The following is a 19,657-nucleotide window of genomic DNA, read 5'->3' as shown; positions in this document are numbered from 1 at the left end:
TTTTTCTTGTATCAGCAAAAACAAAAACTTTATTGACGAAGAAAGAGCATAATGCGTGCAAAATTACATCAACAATGCAAGGGAGTGCAAAAAGCATCACAGCAAATCTTAATAATCCCAACTAAGTTGACACTTCCACTTCACACGCACACACAGAAAAAATAAAACAAAAAAATAAAACTATGAAAGAATGAAAAATAAGGTACAGATTAGCGAGGAAGAATAAGAAAAATCTTCTTTTGGCTGATTTTCCCTGGGCTCAAGTGCCTCACACCCAAATCCAATTTTATTTCTCAACCATCTATTATTATGGCTTTTATTTGGTCTCCAATTTAAAAAAAAAATAAATAAATAAATTTTTGTTGTTCTCTGGAAGGTTTCTCATTTTATTTGTCACTCACTAGCAAATAGTAGTAGTTGTGGGTAGCATTCACGAATTTCTCCTCTTCTCATGGCTATTTACGGTCTACTCATCTTCCAACTCTAGCGCTTCCGAGTCTGCAATGTCAAATATTTGAATCCTCGACTCTAATTCAGAATTTCAGTGTAGGCTGCGAGCAAGCATTGCACTGAGAAAACAATGGAAGCTGAATGTCCAGATGCAGTCCTACCAGACTATGACCGTTGCATGCAGAAATCTTTAATTGTAGACGGATTGGTGGAAGGCAAAGCATTCATGAATGTGTGGTCCAGGAAAATCTGTCAAAGTTAAGCACCTGCAAAGAGAAAAATTAACATTAAAATAAAACAAAATCAAGTGGCTAAAACATTATGCATAAGGATACACAAGTAGAATTGATCATTTCAATGTTAGTGACGAAGGTTCATTATCTTTAAATAATGATTTCCCACTTAGTGTTACCTAGAATGCAAATTCAAGGTGAAGAAACTTAATTAAATGACTAACATCCCACATAAAATATGCCACATAAAATTGCTACATACTACTTTCAGGGAAAAGAGAAGTTGGTACTTTTGGATAAAAAAACACCAATTAATTTTAAAAGGCAATACACAATTACAGCAAACTCAGCACAGAAAATCAAGAATGTTTTAGTGTAGGCTTACCCCAGCAATTTCCAAACTCAAATGCAACCGATGAGCCAGCTACATTAATTTTGGCATTGCATCTCCAAAGTAATGTTTGTCATTAAGTCATTGAATGTCGATAGTTGTCCACAATGTTTAGATCAACAAAGTAAAATAGAACATCAAGACATGGTTTTCTTAATTTTTGGGCCATTCTGAAAAATTAGCTACAGCATAAATTTGACTTCAAGTTTAAGAAGCTTCAGAGCCTTCATACGGGAAAGGTTTGCAACACTTAACATTATGTAACAACTGCATTATATATGTCTTCATGAGATCATACATTGTTATGAAAATTAAAATCAACAATACTAATCGCCCCAAATATTAGACTATGCAGTCAAAATCCAATCACTTAAAGCAAACAAGCCTCACATGCGCCTTTGATGCGTTATTAACAACAAATTAAGTATAATAGTTTTGATTCAAGAAATGAAAAACCAATTTTGTTGTCTGAAACAATCTAAATGAAACAACACCAACTCTTCTAAGAGTGACTCTAAGCCATACTCTCATATTCCTCCTCTTCAAGCTGAAAGTATTCCTCTTCAAGCTCTAGCAACTCTAAGCCATACTCTTCATGTTCCTCCTCTTCAAGCTGAAACTATTCCTCTTCAAGCTCTAGCTCTTCTAATTCTGACGCCAACTCTTTTGAGACCATCTCCAAATCTAGGCCAAACATTTCATATTCTTCCTCTTCAAGCTCTAAGTATCTCCAAAAACCATTCCTCATCCTTTTCCGTTTTCCAACTGAGCCTGAACGGTATTTTTCAAAATATGTTGCTTCCCCTCTCAGCTCTTCCTCTTCCCAATTGTAATCAGGTGGAGTCACCAAACTTTCCTCATACATAATTGCATTGAAATCGTAATTATCAGTAGCCACTAGAATATCCCTATTTGAATTGTCATTAGGATTGTAAGCTGTTACATATCCTTCATCCACCCCTACGCAGAGGTTCATTATAACTTCATTATTTTTTGTAGAACACAATGGCACAAACCCATGATAGGAACGAAATACTCTGGCCGAATTCGATATCGTGAACATAACAGTCCAAGAGCTTTTCATATCATATTCCTTCATTGCCAATACCTCAACATTGCCTTCAAAGTTTCTAGGATTGTTGAAGCGAGCAATACAAAGACATCCATCTAGAGCTCCCAAACCAAGTATAATATCTCCATCTCCATCCTCCTCCTTAGGCTGTGGCATTGGTACCTTCTTGAATTTATTGCTCCGTGGATCAAAGGAAACGATTTGATGGGTTGAGAGGAAGTGACCCCAACTTTCCTTAGAGGCCAACCAGTGTAGATGTTCATCAATACAGGCCCTAGTTTCACAGTACGAACGCTGTAAGGGAATTGGACATATGTCCAAAGTTTGCTCCGAAAACTACCAATTACCATGAACTCGCCACCGTAATCTGGACTCTCATGAGCAAGCGCCATTACAGCCTTGTACTCATTCCTCAAGGAATCAAAACAAAGCCTAGAAACAACATCATAGCCAGCGTCACCCAAACGGTGATAAGCCAGGACTTTCTTCGAACACCTGGTGAGCGGGTTCCACAAGAACAAATCAGATTCAATCCGCAAAAGCAACAACCCATTACACGAACCCATGATTGCAATGTCAGCAAGCAAAGGTAACATTTTCTTCCATGTCCTACGAACGCTTTCGACACGGCATTGTTGATCGATGGATTGAAAAGAAAATTTCAAGTGAGTTTTATAGACAAGAATTTTGGGTCGTCGAGCAGTTTTCGCATGATCTTGGATCAAAGAACGCCATTGCTTGGAAACGCAGATTGATCGGACGAGAGATTTGATGGGTAATCTTAAGAGTATGTTGATAAGGATTTCTTGTGGTAAATCGTTCAGTTCTGTTTTTGCTCTGTTCTCTTTCTTCATACATATTCTCTTTGTTGTTGTTGTTGTTCTTCTTCTTCTTCGCTCCTTTTTGTTTCTTGAATCTCTTTGGAAATCTAGGGTTTGCATTTTTCCTAGGGTTTTTTCTTCTTCTTCTTATGTGAGACTGTCACTCGTTTGACTGTATACCATATACTGGTCAGAATCTCTCTCTCTCTCTCTCTCTCTCTCTCTCTCTCCTCATCTTCTTCGCACTTGTCGCTCTCTCTCTCTTTCTCTCCCTTTGTCACTGCCAATCTTCCATGGTGACAGACCCAAAGTCAGTCACGGCGACACTGCCTTCACCAACTGAGTTCCGCCGCAGATCTACTCTAGATCTAAGATTCTCATACGGCGAACGAGGCGGCGGTGTATGTCTTTGGTTCTCAGCCTCTCTCATTGCAGAGGCGGAGAGAAACCGCCATTGTTGCTTCTCTCTCTCTCTCTATGAGCAATGGTAAAAAAATTCCCTCTCTGGCAACTCCTCCAAGCGAACTTATGTGTGTGTGTGTGTATATCTGTATATATTTTTTAGATATATATATTTGTATATATATATCTGCCTTTTCTTCAAATTTGTTGCACACATCCACAGATCTCCCCAAATTGATTTTTTTTTTTTTTTTTTTTTTGTTGTTGTTGGTGATGATGATGATGAAACAGATTCAACAGATTACAAAAAAAATAACAAATATAACAGATTAGTTCAAAATTTCAATAGATAATAAAATTTAAATAGTGGCTTAATTATTTCAATAACAAAAAATTGCATTTCCACAGATAATGGATAATATGTTGTCCATTATTGCAACAGATAGGGTTGGTTTAGTTTTGCATTTCAACAGATAGGATTTGGTTGGCTTTTATTTCAACAGATAATAAATTTGGACAGATATCTAAATAGATAAGAGAAATTTGAATTGAAAAGATCACAAAATTAAACAGATTGGGTAAAGAAATTGAACAAATAGGGAAAAAAAATTGAAAAGATAGTTAAAAAATTTGAAGAGATAAATATAAATTTGAAAAGATAGACAAAAAAATTTGAACAGATAGTCAACAAAAAGTCAAACAGATAAAAAAAGGTCAAGGGATAAAATTGAAAACAAAATGTCCTTCAGAACTTTTTACCAAATTATTTCACAAAATGTGAACTTATCAATAAAAAAAATATCCACTGAACCTAATATCTTATACCCTTTTTAAATTGAATTTATTACCAATTTTCTCTTTAACTAATTTATAGAGATGATCTAAATCTCCAAATATGTATACAAAATAACGTGATTACACTAGTACTTACCATTTTGAATCTATTAAAATGACAATTAATTAGAAAAATGAGTGATTGTCTGAATTTAAATATGCGAATCACATTTGAGATAAAGAGTCAGAACTATGAAAGATTAATTTGAAGCATTCAAAAAATCTACCAGAATGTTTGTTGAGCTTTAACCATTGATTAGTTGTGCTTTAACCATTGATTAGTTGTGTGCTAGACCATTCATGTTAGATGTTTAATAACCTATGCTTGTTTGAGCTATTTATTTTCACTACTCTCTCTTTAATCAACTATACAGTAATATACGTACAGAAATAATAAATCTGTATGATTTCCTGGGCAAGAGAAAAACTAGAATATCATATATCAGGGGAAAAAAAACCCAGGGATCACACATTAAAATGTTCCATTGCCAATGGTGGAGGAATAGAATTCCCAAATTAATTTGAGAAGCAATGCCCATGGCAATCTTGTGGATTTTATGGAAAACAAGGAGTGGGCTGATTTTGTTAAAATAAGCATCTCGTGTGGTGCGAGGTGAAGGAATTAGTTAGAAGTTCTTATATTTTCATTTTGGATAAAATCAAAGGCACTGATTTTAACATTTGAGAATGGGTACTCTGTTATGGATTTCTATGCATTCACTTTGTCATGTCTGATTGCAAGATTGATCACCTTCTAGATTGTTGATGTGTGTTCATTCAAAGTGCGAATGAAGGCATATGGTGTGTTGTTTTGGGGGCTGTTGATATTGTGGTTATCCAACCTTGATGTAATGAATTGGATTGATTCATGATTCAACATTTATGTTTTCTAATTTTATTTTTGAGTGGGTTGATTTTGGACTCTGTTATCAGGAACTTCTCTCTTTGATTTTCAGTTTTTCGTTTTTGATGCATGTATGATTAAATTCTCTCCTTGTAACCAACCTAGTTGGGACACGATAAGGTTCGCCAGGACTCCTCTATAATCACTGCACATGTTCAATTTCATCAATAAAGTCTCTTTGTTTGCCGATAAAAAAAATATTTAATTTAAAAAGGTTAGGCACTCTTATCCAACATGATCTGAAAAATATCTATTAATCACAAACTAAGCATTAACACTTTCAGTTCAAAAAAAAAAAAAAAAGAAAGAAAAATCACTATGAAACAAAGAAAATAAAGTTAAAGATTATTGAGGAAGGGATAGAAAGAGTACAAAAGATCTGCTGGTTTCCTCTCTCGTATTGTGCTACCTTCCACCCAAATCCACGTACATCTCAACCATCTCTTAATATAGTTTTATTTGGTCTCTAATCAACATTTGATGTGCTGTTATGCTGTTTGTTGTTGATTTCGGAAATTTTAACTAGGATTAACTCTATCTCGTGTCACAACTTCGCCAGCTTCACCTCTTCCTATGGCTACCGATGGTTCTATTCCTCTTCTAAGTCTGATACTCTGTGTTCCTCCTCTCCTGAGTCTAACTCTTCATAGTCCCACTTACCTATTACCTTTCTTATCTTTCGCCATGATCCTGAAAGGGATGTTTCAACATATTTTGCTTCCCCTCTCAACACTTCCTCCTCCCAATTGTACCCAGTAGGTGTAAGTAAACTTTCCTCATACACAATTGCATCCAAATAAGTTGGAATTGTAACATCCCTTTGAGAGTTGTCATTAGGATTGTATGCCCTCAAATGCTTTCTGCCAACTTTCATTAGTAATCCACCATTCTTTATAAAACACAACGGCACTACATTATCATAAATACCCAACTCAGGCAAATTCGATACAACAATGATTTAGACCACTAAAAAATACATCACTAATAGCACTAATATATTGGAAATGACAAAAAAAATAATAAAAAAATAAAAACAAGGCATAGAAAGTGGACGGGGTCCACTGCCACATCATTAGTGCTCCCTTTAGTGATCCCCTTTTAATGCTCCCAAGCATTTTTCAATTCGATATGATGAACATGGTAGTCCAAGATTCTTGCATTCCATATTCCTTCATTGCCAACAACTCGACAATACCCACATGACCGCTTGGATGCTCATCGTAGCAGCGAACCATACAAAGGCATCCTTCCAAAACTCCCAAACCAAGTATAATATCTCCATCTCCATTCTTAGGTTGTGGCATTGGTAATTTCTTGAATTTGTTCATTCGCGGATTTAAGTAAACGATTTCACGGGGTGCGAAGAAGCGATCCGAACTTTTATTAGAGGCAAACCAATGTAGATTTTCATTCACCACAGGTCCTGATTTCACACTACAAAAATGGTATGGGAAGTTGATCTCTGTCCAAGTTTTGCTTCGGAAACTACCAACTACAACGAATTCACCACCGAAGAGTGTAATGTCATGAGAAAGGGCCATTACAGCCTTATACTCATTACTAAATGAGTCAAAGCAAAGCCCAGAAACAACACTATAACCAGTACACAGCAAGGGCTCACATGAGAGGACTTTTGTCGAACACTTGGTGAGCGGATTCCACAAGAACAAATGGTCGCGGATCCGAATAAGCAACAACCCATTACAGGAACCGAAGATTTCATATGGGTTTTTTTTCACAGGTTTATCAACGATTTTCACAAGAAAATCTTGGTCGATGGAGTGAAGAGTAGACCTTCCACGAACGAGAACATTGTTTCGTGGTACGATTTTCACAGAACCTGATTGAATCAAAGAACGCCATTGCTTGGAAACAAGAGTGAATTTTACGAGAGATTTGAGGGGTAATCTTGAGAGTACTTCAATGACGATTTCTTCGGGAACGTTTGGTAGATTGAGTTGTGCTTTTGCTCTAATCTTTTTCTCATTCGCTCTTCCAACTAGGGTTTGCATTTTTCTCTCTTTCGCTAGAGAGCGAAGTCTGAGATGCTAACCCAATATATATATGGAAAATGTCTCGTAACTCAAATTTTGTGGCTCAAAAGTGGCTCAAATGGCCAAAACGACGTCGTTTTGGCCATTTGAGCCACAAAATTTGAGCTACGTAGCATTGTCGTATATATATATATATATATATATATTTCAGAGAATTTTTTTTATTTATTTTGAACACTGTGGGGATTGGGAAGTGGATTTTTATGTAGATTTTTTTAGTTGTAGAATATTATTGGAGAAAAAAAAATTTATGTTTGAAAAGATAGTTAGATTTTTTGTAGTTGGATGTGATGTTTATGAGAGAAAAAATAAAATAATTATGAAGTTTTATGTGATATTTTGTTTGAATTTTTTTTTATTTTATTTTGCATGTCTTTTAGTGAAAAAAAAAAAAAAAAAAAACCTCAAAAAAAATTGTTGCCAAACACTATTATAGAGCGACTTTATAAACAAAGAAACCTTAAAACTTCATTTAAAAATTTATCAAAATATATTATTTTTGTAATCAAGTTTTATTCAATAAATCTTACATTATATAAATTCAATTCCAATCATGAACTTTTATTTTGAATAAAAATTTGAACAATTTTTATGAGCTAATTTTGTCCCATCTTCTTGGACAATCCAATGATCTTGTTTGGATACGTGGGTCAAATATGAATCTCTTTAATTTTTAAATTTTTTTAAGTACATGTAGACCATTTATAAAAAAAAATAAAAATTAATCTAATAATTTGGATTAAAAATTGCTCATAGCGAATTTCAAAGCATTATGAATGAAATTTTTAATCTCTTTAGTCATTTTTCTATTGTCTACATAGATGATATCCTCATTTTCTCTAAGTCACTCAATGAACATTGGAAACATCTTAATTCATTTCTCCATATTATCAAATATAATGGTCTAGTCATTTATGCTTCTAAGATTAAGCTATTCCAAACTAAAGTTAGATTCTTAGGTTATGATATCCACCAAAGTACTATTATTACTATCAGTCGATCTATTGAGTTTGCTTCTAAGTTTCCTGATGAAATCTTAGACAAAACCAAGTTACAATGGTTTTTAGGTTCCTTAAATTACATTACTGAATTTTACAAAGACCTTAGGAAAACTTGTCAACCTATTTTTGATAGGTTGAAAGATAATCATTTTCCTTAATCTTCTACTCATATTGTTATTGTTCAACAAGTAAAAAAATATGTCAAGACCTTGCCTTGTTTTGACATTCGTACTGAAAATTCATTGAAAATTATTCAGACTAATGCTTCTGATGTTGGTTATGGTGGCATTCTCCTTCAGAAAATCACTCCCCAGTCATCTGAACAAATTGTTCGTTTTCATTCTAGCGTTTGGAACAAAGCACAAAAAAATTATAGTACTATTAAAAAAGAAATTTTATCTATTGTTTTATGTATTAGTAAATTTTAAGATGACATTTTAAATCAAAAATTCCTATTACGTGTTGATTGCAAAAGTGCTAAATATGTTTTGAAAAAAGATGTTCAAAATATTACTAGTGGACATATTTTTGCTCGATAACAATCCATTTTAAGTATTTTTTATTTTAATATTGAATATATTCCTAATAGTTAAAATTATATCCCTGATTTTCTTACCCAAAAATTTTTACAAGGAGGATAATGCATCATACCTACTCATTATTGTTCCACAAACATATTACAAGTCACAAGATACTGCAAAACTATTCGCTATTATAAGTTTAAAATATCCTATTTAAAGTCACTACAGAATGACCCTTATCTTTATCAAGACCCTTACCTTCAATTCAATTAGATTAAAAGTTATTGCAATTTCATTGCTCATTACACTAATCTAGTAAACATTCATATGGATAGATTAGATGTCCTCAGTGGATGCTAATCTACTTTTGTCATTTTTCTTACAGATGTCAAGCCACAAACCTACTACAAAACCTCTTGCAATTATGCCATCCAGTCAACCCATTGTTGCATCTCCAATTAATCTAGTCAATTGATACCAAATTCTTGGTAATATTTTAAAACCTAGTTACACTTCGGCTTAGGCTTCAGACCTTTTTGCCTACCAGTTAATTACGCCAATGCCTTCCAACAAGTCTACCCAAGAACAGATTATGTTTTTAAACAGTCATTCAATCTTTTTTTACAAAGAGCCAGTCCATAAAAATATCCACAATGTTCTTGAATTAGTCAAATCCTATTTCCCTAATGGATGACATTTCATTCCTTTCCATCCCAATAAGTCAACAACTTTTTGTAAGGATATTCTTTTCCACCATAAGTCAATAATCATTAAACCTATCTATGATCAACTCCAACCAGTAAAATCATTTATCATTCCTTGTACATTCATAATATTGTTTCCATGGAAGAATAGGGTCTCCCTTTTCTACTACGAGACCTTTCTAACCATGATACACAATATAGTTACTATGATTACATTGATGCTTGGTTCAAAATCCTCCTAGATCAAAATGAGTCATATAGTCATTCTTGGTTTTTTTTATTTGACCACAAATTCAAATTAGAATTCCCTTCTTGGTTCCTGAGATGGTGGTCATAGCATGGTGTCATCCCAGAAATCATCCCTTCCGAGTTAATAGAACAAGTCAATTTCTTCTCATCAATTTACAAGCTCATCCAGCATAAAAGTCAGTGTTACTCCATTTTATGTCCAAATATAAAGTCCTTTGAATTTTTAAATGGAAATACAATCTATCTAATAACATAGCCACTCGTTAACATTTCATTAAATGGTGGGATGCATTCAAAGCCCATCGTATCATTGAACAAGTCCAGCAAGAATTTCCAATTAACATTCATGCCCCAACTCTTACAATGGTTAAGTCTCAGCAAAACCCAAATCCTTCAGTCACACAAGGAAGCCCACTTCTTCTCACGACAGTCAGACTTGAAAGCCTATCAACCAGCATTGAACCTTTCAAACCCATGTCCTCCAAGGCCAAGCCTAAAGTAAAGCCCAAGTCAACCTCTAGTGATGAATCGATGCAAATGGCCAAATTATTGATGGCTCTAGCAAGGTCACAAATTGAAGATGAAGCCTCAGATGATTTAGCCTCCTTTGAAGCCTCAACCAGTCATGATCCATATGGTCCACAATTCCAAGATGCTAATGACCCATATGCCTAAAAAAGTCATTGGATTCCATATATATACATCAGTTTTAGTCACTACTCTTACTTTGAGAAAAGCTGCTGATATATATATATATATTGTTCCCCATCAGTCAATTGTGCAGTAACGTTTCCTCACTATAAGTAAAAAAAAAAAAAAAAAAAAAAAGTTCTCAGTTACAGAAAGATGCTCTCAGCACCCATGTGCCTCTTATTTTCCAGCTTTTGAAGTCACAAGTTTCACAATATTTTCCAACTTTTGAAGTCACAAGCCTCACAGCTCCAGTCACGGGCCTCACAGTTCCCAAATCACAAGCCTAACAATTATCCACTTTGTTTATAAAAGAAGCTCCTTAGTCAAGGCCAATTCAAAGTTGGAAAGAGTGAAAATTTTCTTTCGTAGTTTCTATCAGTTTATGTAAAATTTCTAATTTGTTGTATTAAAATTTAGTTTTTAAGGATGCATGTTGAAGCTGTATTTTTCAGTTGCTTCTAGTAAACAATTATGTATTTTTCAATTACTTCCAGTAAATGATTGTAAGTTTATTTTGTATTGATATTTCTACTTATCTGTTTTATTTATGAATATTTAATTAAGCTATTTTAACTTGTTTTATTTAATTTAGTTGTTTTATTTTTACTTGCTTAAGTTATTTTAACTTGATATCAAGCAATAGATGAATTTCCAAATCCAGTGTTTGGCTTTATTAGTGTTTGATTCAGACTACTAATAAATCAATCCCATGACTCCCTTGGGACAATTAATTCCCTTTACAAATTATCTTTCCTTCACTATTTAAATGTCATAAATACTCTTTCAAAATTTTATCTCATTCTAATCAAACAATCACATGGCATATACAATCTCATTCAACAATTTTATGGTACTAAAAATAAATATATGTAAGAAGTGGTGTTAGTTATGCTTTTATTTCCTTAATCTAATCCACCAAACAAATATGATCTTATTGTTATCCTCCATGCACCATCTACTCTTCTTGTCTCACTAACATGATCTAATGAACCAGCTATCCTGCCTACTTTATGATCAACTAATTTAAAGTTAGTAATCACAAAAATAAAAGAATAAATCTAAAATAATAAAAATGCAGTCAAAGATTAGAGAATTTTTTTAAATGAAAACTATAAAAATGAAATCAGTCAATTTCTCCCCCTCCTATAGTTATCCATCATATATTCCGAGTTTGACTCTCTATATCCTCTTCCTTCAACCTCGTATATCGAAACACCCGCCCTTATTACCTTTCTCATTTTTCACCAAGAGCCTGAAAGGGAGTTTTCCACATATCTTGCATCTCCTCTCAACTTTTCTGCTTCCCAATTGTAATCAATAAGTGAAGCTAAACTTTCCTCATACACAACTACATAGAAGTAGTGACTCTCGGTTGGAATCCTAATATCCCTTTGCAAGTGGCCGTTGGGGTTGTGTGCTCTTACATGGTTCTTGCCAATTTTCATTAGAATCTCACCATTCTTTGTAAAACACGATGGTACGACATTATTATAAATATGCAAGTTAGGCAAATTTGATAGAATGAACATGGTAGTCCTAGATTCTTTGATACCATATTTCTACATCACTAACACCTCAACTCTATCCACACGATCAGTTGGGTGCTCGCAAGAGCGAACCATACAAAAACACCCTTCTAAAACTCCCAAACCGAGTAGAATATCTCCATCTCTATCCTTAGGTTGTGGCATTGGTAACTTCTTGAATATATTCTTCTGTGGATTGAAGTAAATGCTTTGATGGGGTGTGAAGAAGCGACCCCAACTTTCTTTAGAAGCAAACCAACGTAGATTTTCATTCACAACAGGACCCAATTTCACACTAGAAACACGGTATGGGAAGTGAACAACTATCCAAGTTTTGCTTCGAAAAATACCAATTACAACCAATCCACCGTAACTTGGAGTCTCATGAGAAAGTGCCATTACAACCTTGTACTAATTATTCGAGGAGTCAAAGCAAAGCCCAAAAACAACACCATAGCCACCATCCCGCAAGCGATGATATGTGAGCACTTTCTTCGAACATTTGGTGAGCGAATTCCACAAAAACAAATATAATCTGAATAAGCAACAACCCATTACACGAACCCAAGATTTCAATGTAATAATGAGATGGGATTTTTTTCAACAGGTTCAATAACGCTTTTCACAAGACAAGCTTCATTGATGGAGTGAAGATAAAACCTTCCATAAATTAAAACTTTGTTTCGTTGAACGTGTTGGAAAAAATGATTTTTTTGGTGATTTTAATGTGAAATTAAAGTAGATCTCAACCATTGGTTGATGTGGGATTAAATGGGTTTAGATTCTTTGTAGCAAGGTCTTTACACCACAAAAGGAATGACCAAAAACCATTAAGAATTAAATGAGAAATTGTCTCATAAATGAGGAATTGGGAATTGTGTATAGCTACCAATCCCACATTGATCATGGAGGAAAACTTTGATGAGTATTTAAACCTCAAGATTATGAGAATGGCATGAGCCCTTTGGGGCATCCAAATTTTCTGAAGAAAGGGAGGCATGGATACTTCAAGGATGGGCTTGGGCCAAGACTATAGTCCAAGCTGGTTATGGCAAAATCTCGGACCAGGCCGGGCCCGGGTCCAAGTCCATGGGTCGTGGATCTTGGATCTTGGGCTTGGGCTTGAGGAATGGGTTAGGTTTGGGCTAGGCCGAATTAGTGGTCCACTAACCTAAATTTTTTGGCCAAGTCTATTGCATAAATACACGCTTGTGTATACAGAATATATATATATATATATCAGATATTTTCTCCCATTAGTTTTGATTCATTACTCTAGCAGTTTTACAGGAGTAATGGCCATTAGTGACTAGCCTTCATGGGCATTAGATGCTAGCCTTTATGGCTGGAGGCTCCTCCTCTCTCCATTATGGTGTATAAAAAGAGACCCATCTCTCTTGGTTTTGATACAACTTTTCCTTCCAGAATTATACAGTCAGTCTGCTTGTGTCTATAATTTTTTTCCTGTGTGAGAGAGTGCTGCCATTGTCGGTTCGCCAAAGCTAATAGAAGGTGCTTATGAGTTAGCCGATCTAAACCATCTTATCCTGGGAGACAAAATTCGATGTTCCTCCAGCACTCATGGTAAGGCGGCTATTCTGTTTTAAGGACATTGTTGTATCACACAGAATTTGGTTTGATTTCTTGTTTCCAATATTTCGATTAAATATGTGTTTCTGTTAATCATGTTCATGTCATGCTCTATAATGTAATTTATCAAATATGGATTTATTTGTTGTTCTTTTATTTAATTTAATAAATCATGAATCTATTTTTCTTGTTTAATTGTACAATTTGGACAACAAACTTAAAACATATTATTATATTTCTTATGAAATTGTACAAATAGATTTGTAATTCAAATAGTTTTCTCTTTTCCATAATCTACACTGGTTTGCTTTTGTACATAGATTAGCCTACTGTTACATGTATGTGAATCTTTAATAATATATATATATATATATATAAAATAAAAATAAAAAAAGTTGTCTGTATGATAAGGAAATTATGTTGGAGATGATTAGATAATTAGTCTACTGTTTTGTGTTGGTTGCATAATTTAAGAGTATGAATTTTAATTTCCCCACCTGCAAGTTCTTTAATTAAAAATACAACCTGAATAGAATTGTTTAGAATTTCTAACATCCACTGTATGGATTGTTTTTCTTTTTAATTAGACATTCATTCTAATCTTTATAAAAGTCGTTGTTTCATCCCTTTGGTTTCATGTTTAGTAAATTCGTTAGTACAGTTTTATTTTTTTCCCCAGACCTTTAATATACTTGTGCATGCTTATGTGATTTTAATATAATTATACTAGCATGATTCATTGGGTCTACCATGATTTGCATATCATTTTTATTTTATAAGTTTATAATCTAATTTGCATGCTAATGGGTTAATAACTTTTAAATTATTCACATGTTTATTGAGAGTTAAATCCATTTGTAACTCTTGCTTATAATTTTAATTAATTGTTTAGGAGTTATAAGGCTTTGTAATTTGTGTAATAATTTTATATATAAAACTCTTGACTATTAATTTTTTTCATTTAATTCTTAGAGTTATAGTTTTATTTTGTAACTCATGTCAATTAAAAGTGTTAATTGTATATTTATTTACATGTTTATTGTGTAAATTAATTGTAAATTTATTTTGGAGTTTTAGTTTAATTTGTGTAACTTATATAGCATTTTAATTTTACTTAATGTTGCCATTCATTATATATTGTTAAAAGGGTTAAATTTCAAGTTTCTTTCAATTAGTTGCTTTGTATTATGTTGTGGGTTGCTACTAACCTTCTTTGTAGGCATACCTTTGCTAAAAGGAATGGAAACAAGACAAATCCAAATGAATTAAATTTGGGATTGCAACAAAAATTTGGACTTCTAACTTTTTTGATTGAATAGAAATACCTAAGCGAGAAAAGAAGTTTTAGACAAATAATAATCCTTTTTGGATTAGTTTACTTTTGTTTATATTTGAAGCAATTTTTTCTTGAGAGCTATTTGGTTTCTTTACCAAGTTGTAACAGTAAGTTTTATTTGTTTATATTGTTGTAACAATTTTTTTTTCATTACTTGTAATTTGGTTAGCAATTTTTAAATTGCTTGTAAGTGTTGAACTTTGATTTGTTTTAACCTAATTTATCCCTTGAAAAACTTAATTCTAAAAATTGGTTCTCACGAACTATGAGTCAATATGCTCTTGAAAGTTTTGTCAAAAGGTTAATTGGATTTTCAGTGGAACAGATGTGACACCTCCAGTCTTCCTAGGAACATTCTTGACCATGTTCGATTCTAGGTTTAGTGGTGAGACTAATTTTGAATTAATTTTTCATCTATGGGATTTTCTAGTGTTAAGTTTAATTTCTGGAAACACAGGAAATGATATTCTGGTGTATTTTTTTGAAATGGCAACTATCACCAATCCTACTGCAATTGCTAACATTGGTGGGGATTTGAACCCCGGGGCAACTGGCTTGCCAACCCCTATTGTTGTGACCTCTGTGGTTAACCCTAGTGTTGCTCTAGTTGTTCTGGGAGGACCACTTAGTCCATGAGTGCCCAAAGAAGTTTGTTGGGGTCAACTTCAAGAGATGACAGCAAAAGATGCTGTTTTACTTGACCTTGCTGAACCTTGCAAAGGTTTTGAGCGAGGATCCTCTAGCTGTGGCAGAGAATAAGCCAGACAAGCAAAACGTTATGGAATTTGACATATGGAAGCAGACAGACTATCTTTACCGGAACTATGTATTCAACAGCTTGGCAGACTCACTCTACAATGTGTTTTATGCCAAGAGCTCAACAAAGGAGTTATGGGAATCTCTGGACAAGAAATACAGGATTGAGGATGCCGGGGCAAAGAAATTTTTCGTTGGCCAGTTCCTAGACTTTAAAATGATTGATTCAAAAACTATAATGAGCCAAGTTCAGGAGTTCCAAATGATCTTGCATGAGATTGATGCTGAGGGGATGCCTTTGAACGAGTCATTCCAAGTTGCTGTGATAATTGAGAAACGTCCCAATGGTTGGAAGGATTTCAAGAACTACTTGAAGCACAAACGCAATGAAATGTCAGTTGGAGAACTTATTGTCCGACTCCGAATTGAGGAGGATAATAGAAAGAAAGGAAGGAGTACCTCCTCTGTGAAGGCCAATGTCATTGAGCATGGCAAATCTTCCAGGGTGAGGAAAAAGCCCCTTGTGAACAAGGGCTCAAAGCTGGGGCCAAGGAGTGGTGTTGCAAAGAAGCTGGCATATAAGCCACAGGAACTTGTTTATCGATTCTTAGGGAAGTGCTACAACTGTGGTAGCGAAGGGCATCAAGCTAGTGACTACCACAATCAAAAGAAGACATACAAAACCAAACCTCATCCTCACATGGCAGATATGCAAGAGCACTCCCATAATGAGAACTACATGCACTTGTCTACCGTTGTCTCTGAGATGAATATGGTGGGATCAAATCCAAGAGAATGGTGGATTGATACTAGGGCTACACGCCACATCTACTCCGAAAAGAAACTTTTTGCAGCTTTCAAGCGGTTACAAACGGCGAGAAGTTGTTTATGGAAAATTCTACTACCTCAATTGTTGAGGGGAAAGGAAATGTGGTCCTAAAGTTTACCTTAGGGAAGGAGCTGACCTTGAACGAAATCTTGTATCTTCCGGACATTCATAAGAATCATGTCTTAGGGTCTCTTTTCAGCAAACATGGTTTTCCTATGGTCTTCGAGTCCGACAAGGTTGCCCTAACCAAGAGCGAAGTGTATGTAGGTAAGGGATATATGTTAGGGAGTATGTTCAAACTCAATGTAATGACTTTTATCCCAACGATGAATAAAGATGCATTTACTTCTGCTTACATGCTTGAGTCTTCTAATTTGTGGCATGGTAGACTAGGAAATGTGAACTTCAAATCTTCATGTAGATTAATCACGTTAGATCACATACCATCTTTTAAGATTAATCCAAAACACAAGTGTGAAACTTATGTTGAAGTGAAGTTGACAAGATCTTCATTTCATTCTATTAAAAGAAGTTCAGAGCCGTTGGATTTAGTACATAATGATGTGTGTGACTTAAAGGTTGTACAATCACGTGGTGGCAATAAATACTTCATCACTTTTGTTGATAATTGCACTAAGTATTGTTATGTGTATTTGCTCAAAAGCAAAGATGAGGCTATTGACAAGTTTGTTCTTTATAAGAATGAAGTTGAGAATCAATTAGGCCGCAAGATTAAGGCTTTAAGAAGTGATCGTGGTGGTGAGTATGAATCACCGTTTATTGAGATTTGTGCTCAATCCGGGATTATCCACCAAACCACGGCGCCTTATTCTCCTCAACAAATGGGATTGTTGAGCGGAAGAATAAGATGCTAAAGGAGATGATGAATGTAATGTTGATAAGTTATGGATTGCCATAGAACTTGTGGGAGGAAGCAATTCTCTCGGCGAATTACATTCTAAATAGAATCCCTCAAAAGAAAATAGACAAGACTCTATATGAATTATGGAAAAGCTGCAAGCCTTCTTATAATTTCCTACGAATGTGGGGATGTCTTGCAAAAGTAGCGTTACATACATCCAAACGGGTTAGGATAGCTCTGAAAATAGTGGATTGTATATTCATTGGTTATACAAAGAATAGTAGTGTATATAGGTTTCTTGTGCACAAGTCTGATATTTTAGATATCCACAAGAATACCATAATAAAGTCAAGAAATGCATCTTTCTTTGAAGACATATTTCATTGCCGAACCCGATGAGATAATCTAAGTTCTGAGAAGGAACTTGAAGATGATCAAGATAAGGAAGTAGTGTTAGAAATTGGGCGCCCATGTGGCATGACCCTTAGAACCTTTTGAACCTCATCCAAATGGGTTTTGAATTTGAATTCAAACCTATTTGGATAGCCACTCAGGATGTAACGCCCTCAAAATAACAACATTAAACCCATCAAATAAGACATGCATTTATATATAAACTAAACACATTCTTTTATTCATTAGAGTTCCATTACATGAGTATTACATGTTAACATCAAAACAAAATGCCCTACGGGCTTACAGCTTTCCAAGTTAACACTTGGTTACAACAAAAGAGTACTAACTCGTTTACACATTAAGCCCTTGGCTTGAAGTTACATGTAATACATCAAAAGTTAAGCGACAAAAGTATGTCCGCCTCTAGCCTCCCAGCTATGTCCTTGGAGGTGGCATGCTACCTGTACCTGAAAATGATATTCCCATATAGGGTGAGCCACAGCCCAGTAGAAATACACTAAACCAACCATGAACAATGACTAAAAGATTAGCAATTGATAGATGGCTAACACAGATACATTCACATAAATTACACATTTATGTCATACAACTTATGAGTCTAAGTTACCTTTCATTTTTTTCCCTTTTCAACAGATAAGCATGCTAGCTCTATCATCATTTCCACAGATATGTATAAAAACTATATCCCACATTCAGATAAGCATAAAAGCTATATCCACATTTTCAACAGATATGTATAACAACAATATCCCACATTCACAGATAAGCATATAAGCTGTATCCATACTTTACTAAGATAAGCATATAAGCTCTATCTTCACTTCTCTAGACAAGCATATGAGCTGTGTCTACGGAGTTCATCCCCTATCTTCTCCCAACACTATCCGGTTTAGAGGTACATCCCCTATCTTCCCCTAAACCGCGGAGTACATCCCTTATCTCCTCCTCTACACATAACGTATATAAACACATTGGTTCTATATACAATCACCCAATACATACAGTTAATGTATTCTCTCAACCGTCAAGTTCCATGACACATTTCATTGATTAGTTTCAGTTTGCCTAATCATCATGCATTGTCTACAACAATCACGACTATCCTCCACCGATAGCCCAAAGCAGTTATTTCTAAACAGAAAATAAATGCACAAATGGATATTCAATCAACATTTCATTTCCTCATTTTTCACCATTAATTATCCCAATTAATCAAACAATGTAATTAGGCTATTTTCCATAATTACCATTTCAACCCTTAGGTCCCATTTTCATCAATGATTTAACATCAATTCCATTTTTCCATGCCAAACATGCATCTAGGTTTATTATGAATAAAACCCCAACTTTTGTAAAATTGCACAAAAGCCCCAAACTTTCATAAATTACCAAACCAACCCCAACATCTCAAAATACTAAAATTTAAAGACAAAATCCATAGAGAGGAGTAGGATATCCCTACCTCGAAGTTTAAGCCAAAAAGGAGATGAAGACTCGAAGATCAACGTGCTCCAAATCCAAACTTTTTCAAATTAAAACAAAACTCTCAATGCCCTCTATCTTTTTAACAAAGGCTCTAGGCTAGATTCACACTCTAGGGAGATCAAATCTTAGAGAGAATGTAAGTTTAGAGAGAGAGGGTCTCGGATCTAGGGTTTGATCAAAAAAAGAAATGAAAAACTGAAGTTCAAAATCGCTACTGTCCGCTGATATAAAACACGCTCGCTCGAGCGAAGCCTTTGTCGCTCGAGCGACTAGAGACAGAAACTCTCGCTCGAGCCAAGAAGTTCTCGATCGAGCGAAGAAAAACCCAGACCGCTCGAGCGAAGGAAGCTCGCTCGAGCCAAGAAAGGCAACTCTCAGGTCCAGAACCAGACGCAACACTCGCTCGAGCGAAGCCACCCTGGCTCGACCCACCAGACACGAACCTCACTCTCGCTCGAGCGACCAACTCCTCGCTCGAGCGAAGGTCCAAAAATCTGGGCAGCAGCACTAGGCTCCCAAACACAACC

General features: G+C 34.9%; 3 protein-coding genes across 4 annotated transcripts; 1 reads left to right on the top strand and 2 right to left on the bottom strand.

Annotated features, from left to right (window-relative positions):
* On the bottom strand, positions 1-6,073 carry LOC114261185 (F-box/kelch-repeat protein At3g06240-like). 2 transcript variants are annotated; one of them, XR_014334973.1, is made up of 2 exons: positions 5,480-6,073; positions 1-716 (listed from the first exon to the last, which is right to left on the bottom strand). XR_014334973.1 is itself a non-coding variant. In XM_082877439.1 (2 exons), exon 1 carries the CDS (start codon positions 2,300-2,302, stop codon positions 1,694-1,696), a length of 609 nt encoding a protein of 202 aa, XP_082733565.1. In that variant the 5' UTR covers positions 2,303-3,505; the 3' UTR covers positions 1-716; positions 1,600-1,693. The 2 variants fall into 2 exon arrangements, 1 of the variants encoding a protein (XP_082733565.1); XM_082877439.1 differs by lacking the exon at positions 5,480-6,073 and adding an exon at positions 1,600-3,505.
* A 152-nt stretch (positions 6,074-6,225) lies between these two features.
* LOC114285338 (F-box protein CPR1-like) lies at positions 6,226-7,119 on the bottom strand. Its single transcript, XM_028228388.2, has one exon. The coding sequence runs from the start codon at positions 7,117-7,119 to the stop codon at positions 6,226-6,228; it is 894 nt and encodes a 297-aa protein (XP_028084189.2).
* Positions 7,120-15,466: 8,347 nt separating this feature from the next.
* Positions 15,467-16,477, top strand: LOC145795609 (uncharacterized). The gene has a single exon (XM_082880440.1). The coding sequence runs from the start codon at positions 15,467-15,469 to the stop codon at positions 16,475-16,477; it is 1,011 nt and encodes a 336-aa protein (XP_082736566.1).
* The last annotated feature ends 3,180 nt before the right edge of the window (positions 16,478-19,657 follow it).

The sequence above is a fragment of the Camellia sinensis genome, chromosome 7 (assembly GCF_055761805.1).
Source record: "Camellia sinensis isolate YWXY chromosome 7, ASM5576180v1, whole genome shotgun sequence".
In the NCBI taxonomy this organism is placed as follows: Eukaryota; Viridiplantae; Streptophyta; class Magnoliopsida; order Ericales; family Theaceae; genus Camellia; species Camellia sinensis.
This window is presented reverse-complemented; position numbering and strand designations above follow the sequence as displayed.

Excerpts from the sequence above, each read along its gene's own strand:
- LOC114261185 (XM_082877439.1), bottom strand. The coding sequence starts at position 2,302 with ATGCCACAGCCTAAGGAGGAGGATGGAGATGGAGATATTATACTTGGT.
- LOC145795609 (XM_082880440.1), top strand. The coding sequence starts at position 15,467 with ATGCTGTTTTACTTGACCTTGCTGAACCTTGCAAAGGTTTTGAGCGAG.
- LOC114285338 (XM_028228388.2), bottom strand. The coding sequence starts at position 7,119 with ATGCAAACCCTAGTTGGAAGAGCGAATGAGAAAAAGATTAGAGCAAAA.